Source organism: Petaurus breviceps, unplaced genomic scaffold (assembly GCF_028583685.1).
Source record: "Petaurus breviceps papuanus isolate PSGF00001 unplaced genomic scaffold, PetGlider_PUasm1.0 90879, whole genome shotgun sequence".
In the NCBI taxonomy this organism is placed as follows: domain Eukaryota; kingdom Metazoa; phylum Chordata; class Mammalia; order Diprotodontia; family Petauridae; genus Petaurus; species Petaurus breviceps.
In genome coordinates, this window is record NW_027187368.1 from 1,701,733 (window position 1) to 1,714,399 (window position 12,667).

The 12,667-nt window shown below is 41.8% G+C and overlaps 1 protein-coding gene across 1 annotated transcript in view; it reads right to left on the bottom strand.

The window, feature by feature from the left end:
• The window catches only part of MRRF (mitochondrial ribosome recycling factor), a 53,694-nt gene that overhangs the window by 10,145 nt on the left and 30,882 nt on the right, over positions 1 to 12,667 (bottom strand). Inside the window, exon 6 of the mRNA XM_069073749.1 lies at positions 1,469 to 1,628. Coding sequence (XP_068929850.1) covers positions 1,469 to 1,628 — 160 coding nt within the window. The remainder of the gene's footprint in view (positions 1 to 1,468; positions 1,629 to 12,667) is intronic.

The following is a 12,667-nucleotide window of genomic DNA, read 5'->3' on the forward strand; positions in this document are numbered from 1 at the left end:
AGGGAGGAAAGGGGGAAGGAAGGAAGGAAGGAAGGAAGGAAGGAAGGAAGGAAGGAAGGAAGGAAGGAAGGAAGGAAGGAAGGAAGGAAGGAAGGAAGGAAGGAAGGAAGGAAGGAAGGAAGGGAAGGAAGAGGGACGGACCTCTGGGACATTAGATGATTGCACTTAGAAATAATAAGTCACCTTTTTTTTTCTTTTTGGAGAGGGGAAGGTAGGGCAATTGGGGTTAAGTGACTTGCCCAAGGTCACATGGCTAGTTTTTTTGTGTCAAGTGTCTGAGGCCGGATTTGAACTCAGGTCCTCCTGACTCCAGGGCCGGTGCTCTATTCCCTGTACCACCCAACTGCCCCCCAACTCACCATTTTTATAGCATTTTAGGGTTACAAAACCTTTTCTTCACAACAAGTCTGAGCTGCATCTTATACAAGTATGACTTTCTTCATTTTATAGATAAGGAAACTGAGTCTCAGAATTGAAGGTGCTTGCTCATATTCACAGCCAGCCTAAGTGCTAGGATTTAAGCCTAGCTCTAGCTCCTGACGGTGGGCCTAGTATCCACTGTGCTTTACTACAGTGCTGGGAGAGTAAGAGACCCCGAAATGAATTCCAGCTTCCAAGATCTCCCACCTCCAACTCTCAGTAACATCCAGCAAATGGCACACTTAGGACACCAGGGACTGTCCCCAGGGCACCCCTGTGTCAGCACAGATATCCCTTTCCATGACCTCCCCTTAATTCCTCCTACAAAAGCTGTTCCATTTATTGGCTCTATAGAGCCAGGGAAGCCGGGTTCGAGTTCTGGTTCTGACACTTAGGAGATATGTCCCTATTTAGCCTCTCTGAGGCTCAGTTTCCTCACCTACCACCCAGGATGGCTATGAGGGAAAGTGCATTGTAAGGCATGAAGCACTGCGTAAATTTAATACAATTACTTCTCCTAAAGCATGGCTTTCTTCAAAACTCTCAGATGGCCCTAAATCTAAACTCCTTCTAGCTGGAAGGCCCAGGAGTCATGAGTGAGGGGCACTGAATTTGGAGTCAGCAGCTCTGCTACTTACCACGTGCATGATCTTGATAATGACACTTAACATTTAAGAGCCTCAGTTTCCTCAGAAGCAAAATAGGAGGGTAGCATTAGATAACCTCTAAGATCCCTCCCAGATCAAAAGTTCCTTCTTCTCTCCCCTACATTCCAGCCTTGACTCTAGTTCCGGCTCTGCTCCTGTGTGTCCCTGAACAAGTCACTTTCCCTCTACAGACCTGAGTTTCCTCATCTATAAAATGGGAACAATATTTGTACTACTGACTTCATTTGGATGGTGTAAAGACAACACTTTGCCATACTGTAAGGCATTTTATAATGGGACCTATAATTATTATCCCCTTGTTTGTCCCACATGGCAAGTGGGACAGTTGCTGTGTATAGTTTATGTATATATTTATGTACTGATATGAAAATAGCAATTACCTGTTTCTCTATTAGTTTAATTGTATCTTCAGCCACAGTATCCTTGGATTTCTTCAGTTTATTCATTGCATTTGTCCGCACTTTCCTCAGGGCATCCTTAGCCTTGTTTGTGTTCTGTTTTGCAAGCTTGACTAGCATTTCTCTGTGTTCCCTTGTAACTCTGATCAACAAGAAAGAGGGCAGGGGGGCATTAAAAAAAAAAAAACAACTAGCCAGACATTTGTTGCTATAGGTACTGCTGAAAAGAAAAATAAAAATTAGAAAGCTTGATCATAGAAAGCCTATGTAGAGAAACACTGGAGTTAGTATAAAGCAGGCCTGGGCAATACAATGCAGCCCACCAAAGCAACCCATGGGCAGTATGTTTCACAGGCCAGTTTTATACCCTCTACATTTTTCCTGGGTCACCTGAAATCCTTTGGCAGACCAAAGGTAGCACATGAGCAGCATGTTTTGCAGGCTTGGTGTAAAGTCTTGAGAGCTACATGATCTTAGAAAAAGTTCATAACCTCTCTGAGTCTAAGTTTCAAGCAGAGGTTGGATGGCCATTTCTCATGACAGAAGAGATTTTTGACTGGGTATGGGCGACTTTTAAGAGTACTTTGAACTCTCCAAGGTTCTGTGATTGATCTTTAAAACAGGGACAAGAATATTTGCACTCCCACACAGAAATATTGGGCAGATCAAAAAAGAAAAGAGACATAAAGCACCTTGTAAACTGTAAAGCACTATACTCAATACAACAAATGTTTATTAAGCACTGACTCATATGCACAGGACCCCGTGCCCATTGCCAAGGATACAAAGATGGAAGGGTACAGGTCTTGCCCTTAAAAAGCTTAAAGGGAGGAAACTGATGTCTACACCAATAATTGTAATGCAAATTAGAATAAGGTAATAGTAGTTCAGCAGGGCTGGAGAAGAGGGGAGAAGTGGTAGAAGATAATAAGCCTGGAGTCAGAAACACCTGGGTTCAAATCCTGCCCAAGACACATAGTGGCTGTGTCACCATCTGCTTTGGTGCATGGAGTTTTCTCCCTGGGAGTTCCCCATACCAGTGACATCACCTCTCCAGTCCAATAGCAATGTTTATTTATTTACAGGGCTGCTTCACTGCTTATACTTGACTTTCTTCACAATAACCTTCTGTGATAAGTAAGTACAAAAACTATTACTCGCATTTTAGAGGAAGAAACTGAGACTAAGGAGGTTAAGCTACTTTCCCAAAATCACACCACTTAATGAGGGGCAGAGTTGACCTCATGACTAGATTAGAGTCCAGATTCCCTAATCCCCAGAACACCTAATCATTAAATAGTATTTTGCCAGACATTCTTAGGCTGCAAACTTTCTGGATTTAAGACACATGATTTTTAAGATTCCCTATGAACTATAATTAGTTTATCCTGTCTGCTGCTCCTGTGCCTCCATACTCTTACTCTCCCTCCTCAAAAGAACCCATTCAATCTCCTGGTTAAAAGTTTAAAGGAATTTAAGGAACAATGGGAAAGGGATTATTCTGCAGGGCAAGCAGTGTACCACAAGAACAACTCTGCATCAGAATGCTCGATGCCCCACTCACGAGAAAGGGAAGAGGGCCTTGTGCACAGATCACATACACTGGGGCACCTACGATGTACCTTGAGGATTCTAGGCAGAATAGACTTTCAAAGTCAAAAACATGAATCCCAGAGCTGAAGTGAGATCTAACCACCATGTCAGCAGTTTAGGAACTTGGATTGGTTCTCGTTGACCTCATGATTTTCAACTGAATTAATGAAAATCACAAAGATATTTTTCTTTTAGGTTCTATTTTTTGGCACAGCAAAAGAAACAGGGAAGGAACATGGAAACTGAAACTTGATCCATCAACCCCCCCCCAAAAAAACTAATCATATCATGATGCCAGTAAGAATATTATGAATAATCTGTGTCAGTGGGAAGCTGCTTAAACTTCTAAACATAGACCACTGAGATATGGCAAAGAGTCTTGGCTTTGGAACTGGAAGGTTTGGCTAAACCACTTAGTAGTTATGTGACTTTGGGGAAGTCATTTAATCTCTGGGAAAAACACTACTTGCCCTGACTACCTCACAGGGTGTTTGTGAGGCTCCAATGAGATAAAGGTTGTGAATATAATTCCAATACTGTAAAGTGCCAAAAAGCTGGTATTATTTCTTCATCATCATCATCATCATCATCATCATCATCACTACAACTCCATAATTATAGGTAACAAAAATACTCCTGGAAGTAGGACACAAATAACTTAAGTTTTTACTAAGGCATAAGTTAATGGTCTCTAACCTGTTGATCATGACTGACTGTTAACCTAGCCTTATCAATCACAGAGCCCCACAGAGGTAGTAAAATGGCAAAAACAATGAAGGTTGTAGGAGGACTGAAGAGAACTTTTTCCTATATTTCACAATTTTGTTACACGATGGCCCTGAGTATCAGCATTTCTCTTGCCAAGGAAAAAACTACTATTATAAACTGCTGGGCTCAGTGCCCTTAGATACTAGAGACACATTTGTCTCTCACAGCATTTCAAGAACCTCATCTACCCAATCCAACAAGTATTGACAAGTAATGAACAGCCTGAAAAAGGTCAGAACAGATGTAAATGACTTTTGGAGATGATCATAACAGATAATTATATATATATATATATATACACACACACACACACATACATACATACATACATATATATATATATATATATATATATATATATACTTAGTGTATAGAAGGTATTTTAGCAATCATATTTATTGTAACTTATTTTCTGTTGCAATACAGGCCAGGAAAGAACTTGGTATAATGAAAGAGAAATTGATCTTGGAATCAAAAGACCTGGGTTCAAAGGTCCTAGATATTTGGACATTTACTAGTTGTGTGTCTTGGAACTTCTCTGAACTTTAGTTTCTCATCTATAAAATGGATATAAAAATACTTCTATTACCTACTGTAAAGGGTTATGGTGGGAAAAGTGCTTTGTAAAGAACAATGGAAATTGGTACTACCATGTGAACTAAAGAGTTTTTGAAGAAACCATCATTCTGATAAGTAAATGGAGTTTTTCTAGGCGTCCTCAGTTTTGAAACACAAAAAGTATCATCAGGTTGTTCAGGGAACTAAAAATCTACATGAAATACTGATTTTTATCATGCCCATTAAAATGGGTTTAGATTTATCCTCTTTTTTTTTGTTCCTGAGGCTCTAAGGTACCATTAGGAGTTGAGCCATAGCAGCATGATGGACGGAACGTGGTACAGTACAAAACTGAATGTGGTCACGATTATTCCCAGTTCTGCCCCTTGGGTTGAAATTGAATCCTTCTTCCCTGTGACAGTCCTTTATACAGTCCCTGAAGACAGACTCAACACCATCCTCTATCACTTTCCATCGCCCCTTGTCCCTGACCCACAAACCCAAGGTTCTCTTCTACAGGTTAAGCATCACTAGATCTTTTCTTCTTCTTTATTTCTAGATTGGGTCTCCCTAGCTCTCCCAGGCTAGAAGCACAGTGGACATCTATAGGCTCAATTCCACCTGTAATAGGCATGAAAGCCTTGACATACTCTTGCTTCCTCTCTGAGCAGCTTCACCCCTGAACTAAGCCTGATGGGCCCCCAATGTTGGGGGTTCACTGTGCCAGTGTCACACTTAGTTCAGACCTCCAATTGGCTCAGCCCTACTACAACCAAGGGCTCCTATGTTCAAGCAATCCACTAGCCTTAGCCTTCCCAACAGCAGGAACCAAAGGTGTGGCCCACCATTCCTGGCCTAGATCTTTCAATGAGGCAGCTAGTGGATAGAGTGCTGCAACTGGAGTTAGGAAGACCCAAGTTCAAATGCTGCTTCAGACACTAGCTGTGTAACCCTCCTCAAGTCACTGAACTTCTATGGACTTCAATTTCTTTATCTGTAAGATGAAGGAGTTGGATTCAATGACATCTTAGGTCCTCTCCAGCTCTATCTGGATCTATCAGATCATCTGTGGTCCTATGATCCTGTAAACTGAGAGGCAGAAGAATATAGTATGAAGGGTACCGGATTTGGGATCAGAGGACTTGAGCTCAAGTCCCAGCTCAGTTATAGACTTCTCCAAGCCTCAGTTTCTTCTCTTTAAATAAGGGAGCTGTGGCCTAGAAGATTTCTAAGGTTAATTCCAGCTCTAAAACCCTGTGATTCCATCATCACAAGGCCTCTCCCCATGCTGGCTGTCTCCCTCTGGAAGTGCCCCAGTTTGTGAGTGTCTTCTCTAATGTTGTGCCTAGAAGTGAGAACAGTAGTCTGGGTGCACTCTTCCCAGGGCAGGGCAGGTGTGGGGTGGTGCAAGGGGGGGCTAGCATCCTTCTCATTCCAAGGGACTCTACAGACCTAGTGCAGAAGGGCTCCAGAGACAGTACAGGGTCCACCCTCCAGCCGGGCCTTGTGCCAACTGATGAATACATCAGCCCCTTCCGTCAGGGTCAGAGATCCCCCATGACACAATGCAAAGGTTTTAAACACTCAGCAGGTTTGGCCCTGGCCACAGGGTGAGGCATTGTTTAGACAAACTTTGCTGGTTAGGTCTTCCTGATATATCCAAGACAGACACCTTCCTGGACTCCTTGAACATATCCCCTGGAACAATGTGCAAAGGGCACTCTCCACTCCCAACACGTGGCAGACAAGAGTCCCCACAGTAAGATAAGTGCTTCCTATTATTTACACATCAGTAGGACAAATGTACATAGAGCTATCTAGCAGGTGATGAAGGAGAAGGCAACACACACAGACGGAATGACTGCAAAAGATAGCTATTAGGTAGGACATGCAACTTTAAATGGTTTTCTGATTACACTTAAGGGAAATGACTTTAAGGAGTTTTCAGTTCAACTGAATTAGCATCTACCAAGCATCTACTATGTGTCCAAACTTGGTATCTCCCCCACTACCTGACACAATACTTTACATATAGCAGACATTAATGTGTATATCAAATTAAACTGATTATCATAGAATTGTGCCAGGGATTAGGGATATAATACTTAAATACTACATGGTTCTAGGAGAGTATTCCTTCCACAAAGACAAGATAGCAAGCCCCCTCTGCAACTTACTACAGTCTCTGAGAAATGCTATGGACAAAAGCTGCATTGGCCTACAGTCAGCCTGGGGATGGGTCTCTACAATCTTGATAAAGTGGTTTCAGACAACAGATAAATCTAGGATCCTCATTAGTGGGGCCTACCACTTTTTGTCTAACACCAATGGCAGGGTCTTTAAGAATCCAGTGTTGCCTCTGTGTGATGAGGTACTGGAGTACAACATTGGTAGAGGACACAATTTCAATGACATTGAAACTAATATACATCAGGTATTGACTTTGTGGTTATACTTCTCCATCACAACATTCAATACAAAACACGCATTTAATAAATATTTGTTCAAGTAAATTAAATTGCAAAGTGTTGTATCAGGTGCCAAGATACAAATTCAGTCCAATTTTGCAAACATTTACTAAGTATCTACTGCATTTAAGGCAAGGCACCAGGCAGGGGAGAAATCTCTGCCCTCCCTATCCTGCTTCTCTATTAAGACAGAAGCTAGTCAATGAAGGAACTATGATCAATGAAGGAACTATGATGCAAGGAAGAAAGTAAGCAGTTCCAAGTAGCCATCAAGGTAAAATGCTACCATAAATTTAAGAACGGAGAGCTCCCTTTCGGTTTGTATGAGCCACAAGGAAGGTTTCATCCTTGGTGATTCCTTCCAGAACCTTCAAAAGTCCAGGGTCATTTGCATTCCTCCAAAGATTGCAGTTTGGTGTAATGATAAAAATAGTTCATTTTTACAAGGCTTACAGCTTACCAAACACTTTACTCACAACACCTCTATGAAGCAACATACTAAAAATTATGATGATGATTTTACAGAGGAGGAAACTGAGGACTGGGAAAGGACTTCCCAAGATCATATCACTAAGTGCCAGAACTGGGGAGATTCAAACCAAGATCTTCTGATCCCCAACTCAGTGATCAAAATGGTGTATATGCTTTGAAAAGTATGCAGCACTCCCCAAGTGCAATGTGTTATTATACTTGGTTCCAGTGTACGTTTTGTAAAGAGGATTCTGTTTTCTACTGACTTGCTTTAAGTCCCAGAGAAACACTATCTACACGTCTAATAGATCTTCAATCAGTTCCCAGGATTTTTTATTTATGGTTCTCCAATCCAAGACCCCACTACCTTTCCATTCCTGGAAGGGGTCTTAAAACCAGTTTAGTACCTTTATTTTACAGATAAGGAAACTGAGGCCCCAAAAAGTTCAATGACTTGACCAAGGTCAACTAGTAAGAGGAGACCAGGATTCAAACCCAAATCTTCTAACATCCCAACCTGGTGTTTGTGTTCTTTCCACTGCCGTTGGTGCCATCATAATGGTAAGAGTCTACAAACTAAGGGATGGGTCCCTGTCCTTAGATGGGAAAAAAAATTCTTTATTTTTACTAACCTCTGAGATTTAGCATTTTCTTCAATTATGAATGTAGGCAATAAACATTATTCAGAGAAAAGGGTCTCTAGGTTTCCCAGATTGCCAAAGGGGTCCATGATACAAAAAAGGTTAAGAATCCCAGCTATAATAAATCAATACTTAAGTAATTTTGGTGCTTTCTAGGTTTCTGTGACCTTTGCTACAAAGCTTTTTCTAAAGTGAAGATCCTTTTGTAAATGAATCATCATCCCTTAAGATCTGAAAATGCCTGGATACCTTCCCTTCTCTAAAGTACCCTAACTGCTAAGGCTGGAATTCATAGCATTAAGTCAATCAGTGTTTATCAAGTCCTACTATGTTCCAGGCTGTCCAAGCACTGGGTTTACAAAAAAAGGCAAAAGATGGTACCTTTCCTCAAGAAGCTCAGTCTAATGAAGCAGAACAACAATATATCCACCTTTTTTTCTTCATGAAATTGAAACCTCTTCTTGCCGAACTCTTTGAAAAATACACTTTGTGAGTCTCAAACTTCCTCATCTGTATAATAAGAGAACTGGACCAGATAATCTCTCTTCCAACTCCAGTTCAACAATCTTATTAGGCTCCCTACTACCTACAGGATAAAAATACTAACTCTGACTCTGGCATTCAAAGCCCTCCACAATCTGATTCCAGCCTAGTTTATTTCACACCATAAATCTTTTCATGCCCTCTAAATTCCTGCCATAGCTCAATCTCATCCTGCTATCCCCTGCACCTGCATTTGGGCAGGGTATTCTCTGTGCTCTGGTGAATGTGCCTCCCCTCATCTTTACCTGTTGGAATACTTCTCTTCCTTCAAGGTTCAACTCAAGGAGTTCATGAAATTCTCCCCCTACATCACAAAACACCTGTGAGTAAGGTGCTTACCAACCTAAAAGACATACTGAAATAATCCTACAAATGAAATGAGAACTGTTGTACTTTGAACCTTCTAGGCCCAGGATCTGGAAAAAGAAGTGATACAAATGGATTCCAGAGAAAAAGGACACCCTGCTGTTCTAGGGAAGGGGATTTTCCAAAGGGATTATCAGAACTTCATCTCTGATCTTCTAAGGGGCAGGGGGAAACAGAGGAGTGTGAATCTAGCCATCTTCCTGCTAGGATTCTGTGAAAAGAACTCCTCCCCAGGGATGGGGAGAGCAGGACGGTAAATCTGCCATAAGCACACTCACCAGCTTCATTGTTTTCAGGCGGGGGCAGCCGGGGGGCTTGGGGCTCTGAGGCCTTGAAGGAAATGTTTTTGTTTGTGCAGTGTGGCCTGATTTCCTATGCGTCTTGGTTTGAGGTCACAGAGCTCATGCATCCCCATCTGTCTGACAAATACCAGTGCCATCTCACATTTAAGTAATTAGACCTTTTGTTGGTAACCTTTGTATCCTCAAACAATGATAGGTTAGAACAGAAGAATTGATCTAATTCTTGGACCTTAAAAGTCATGGAGTCCAATTCCCTAATTTGACAAACGAAGAAACTGAGGCTGAGAGGGGAAGTAACCTGGAAAAGGTCATGCAACTACTAAGTGGCAAAACCAAAATTTCAACAGTCTTTGAATCAAAATCCAGGACTCTCTCCATTATACTAAAAACATGAAATGACTTCAATGGGACCCCAGAGGTCAACAACTTTTACCTCAAACTGGGACAGTATCCACAAGTGCTCATCTGCCCTGTGCTTGAAGGCTCTCCAGTGACATAGGACTCACTACAATTTCACTTCTGGACAAGAAGTCCTACCAGATTTCACCGAGTTGAAAACCTGCCTCTTTATAACTTCTTCCCCACTAGTTTTGTCTTCCAGGGCCAAGAAAATTAAGTCTCAACAACTGCTTAGATATTTGAAGATGATGACAATATTGTTCCCCAAGTCTCTTCTTCTCTAGGCTAAACACTTCCAGTTCCTTCAATAAATCTTTGTATGGAATTGTCTACAGTCTCCTCCCCCAACCTAACCAACGTCTGGACAGACTCTGGCTTGTCAATGTCCCTCCTACAACGTGGCACCCAGAACTGAATGCTGTACTACAGCTGTGGTCTGATCAAGATTATTGCATCCAACCCTGCTATGAGAGAACCGTGCTGCGACAATGCTGTGACCCCATCAGTGGTCCTGGAAAATTCTGAGCCCGTGTAGATGTGTAATTAGTCACTGTTGTCCCTGAGTGCAGCAGGAGGGGTGTCTGCTCAGAGGGGTGAGACACGTTAATGATGCTATCTAACCTGGAAGATTGCTGGTAACTTTCTTCGCATTTTAAATCAGTCTATTAGGTGATGGAAGAAGATATCAGAGAGAAGAGGACAGAAGTGGCCTCTTATTTATGCGACGTTTTGCATAGGTGTTGGTGACAACTTTCTCTCCAGTTTCAGCTGAAAGCTCAATTCCTTCAGAAGTGTGTCTGTGAAGCTGATTGCTTCTCTTTGTGTCTTTCAATCAGCAGGCAGGTGCCTAAACACTGGGTCTCCTGCCTTGGGAGTGTGCTGCAATTATACACACAAGGCAAACCATGGAAACATGTGGGCCTCTCTAGAGCTTAAATGCATGAAGCTTCCCTTGAAAAAGATGGTTCTGTTTTGGATGTGGCAAGACCAAATAAAAGGAAGCAAGTGTCCTGCAGACTGATGGAGGCCCACCAGATACTTGCTTTAAAAAATCACTATGTGTGGAAAATCATCCGACAGAATGAATTACTCAGAAATGAACAGCAATGGCTGGTATCTGTGTTGTAATGAAAGAGGTAGCAAACTCCACTATAAACAGCTGCAGTTGCTCAAAGGAAATTTGTGGGCTCTTGATCCAAAATGAGGTCTTTGAGTCATTCTTAACTGATTTTTCTCTTTAAAGAATGCCAAAGTTCCATGTATGCGTGTGTGTATGTGTGTATACGAGAGGATATTACCAATATTTCCTGGAATGTGTAATTCAGACACACTATCCCTCTAGCACAATCAACCACAAGACAGATATAAGAGCCGACACATAAATGGGGGAGGGTAGCATTTGGGGCTCATCAGATTATAGGAAAATAGCTTTGCAAAGACAGAATTCAGGCTAGTACTTCAGTCAAGATGATAGGATTTAAGATGGGAAGGGACTTTAGAACACATATCTAGTCCAACAACCTCTAGGGAAACTGAGGCTCAGAGATATAAAGGGATCCTCGCAAGGTCCCACAGGAGCAAAAAGCAGAACTAGAATTTGAAACCATTTCTTTTTACTCTAATCCACTAGGTATTTTCCATTATACTATATGAAACTTTATGGTTAGCAACCTAAAAAAATGGGGTAGAAAAGTCCTAGACAGAAGATTCTAGGTGGAATTTTCTTCATCATCACGCCCTTCCTTCAAAGAGGTGGAAGGCACACTGTCTTCCAAATGCACATGGGGCAATGACAGCAGTTATCTCAGCTGCTCCCAGGACATCAGGACTAAAAGAGTCCTGAGTGAAAAGATGACAGTGGCGAGTTCTTTTAAAAGGACAGGTCCAATAGGACCAAGAATAGGACAAAAGACCAACCTTTTCCTTGTCAAACAAAGAAAGGAGGCATTGTCAGAAATGGGATTAGTTGCTTTTGTTTGGGATTTACCTACCAGAAATTCCTTATTTTCTTAAAGTTCACATTCAAAGAACAAAGTGTATGTTCGTTAAAAATCAAACTACTCTTCAGTAGTCTGGCACTTACGTGACAAGCTGTGCTAAGCTTTGGGGGTACAAATTCTAAAAGGGGACAGTCCCTAACCTCAAGGAAGTGAGTTAGGCAGATAGCACTAGCTTACATAGGAAAACCTGAATTCAAATCCAGTCTCAGATACTTACTAGCTTTGTGACCCTCGGCAAGTCACCAACTTGTCTGCCTCAGTTTCCCCAACCTTAAAATGGGGTAGATAATAATAGCACCTACCTCACAAGACTGTTGGGAGGATCTGATGAGATATTTTTAAGTATATGGCACAGTGCCTGGCACATAGTAAGTGCTTAATAAATGCCTGTTCCCTTCAAGGAGTTTATAATATAATAGGAAAAAACACCACAAATAGGGGAGTGGTGGCTAGGGAAGGGAGAAATGGATAGGCAGGTGGATGGCCTGGGAGGAGAGATGGATGAGATGTGAAGGCTGAAACATCATCTGGAATATCTGAGGCCAGATGAAGTAGGTCAATTCAAAGGTAATTAGAGAGGTGATGGCTCAGCTCTACCTACCCCCCAAAAATGGAAGAAGGAAAAGAGACCTACGACAAATGAGGGCATGAGAAGTCATTTTAAAATGGAGACAATGATGTTTGTACTATCTACACCAGAAGCTTATTATGGAGTAAACACTTGTAAACTTTAAATCATTATACAAATGAGTTGTTAAAGACAGAGCTGTAGAACAGATTTATAGATACTTCAAGACAGTCTCATAGATGTGGGCACTCCCTTAACTGGTACAGATAACAACCTATCCAACACCTCATTCTGGGTGACATTTCTCAATGTTTCTGTAAGTTTTCCAGAAAGGCTCTACCCAATACACCAAAGGACTGCCTCAGGTACACAAATGCCGATGGAGCACCTAGGCTATCCATTTTACTATTCTTCAGTGTGACGCCAGGACTGGTCCACTTCTTCTCCCACTTTTAATACACACACACACACACACACACACACACACACACACACACACACACA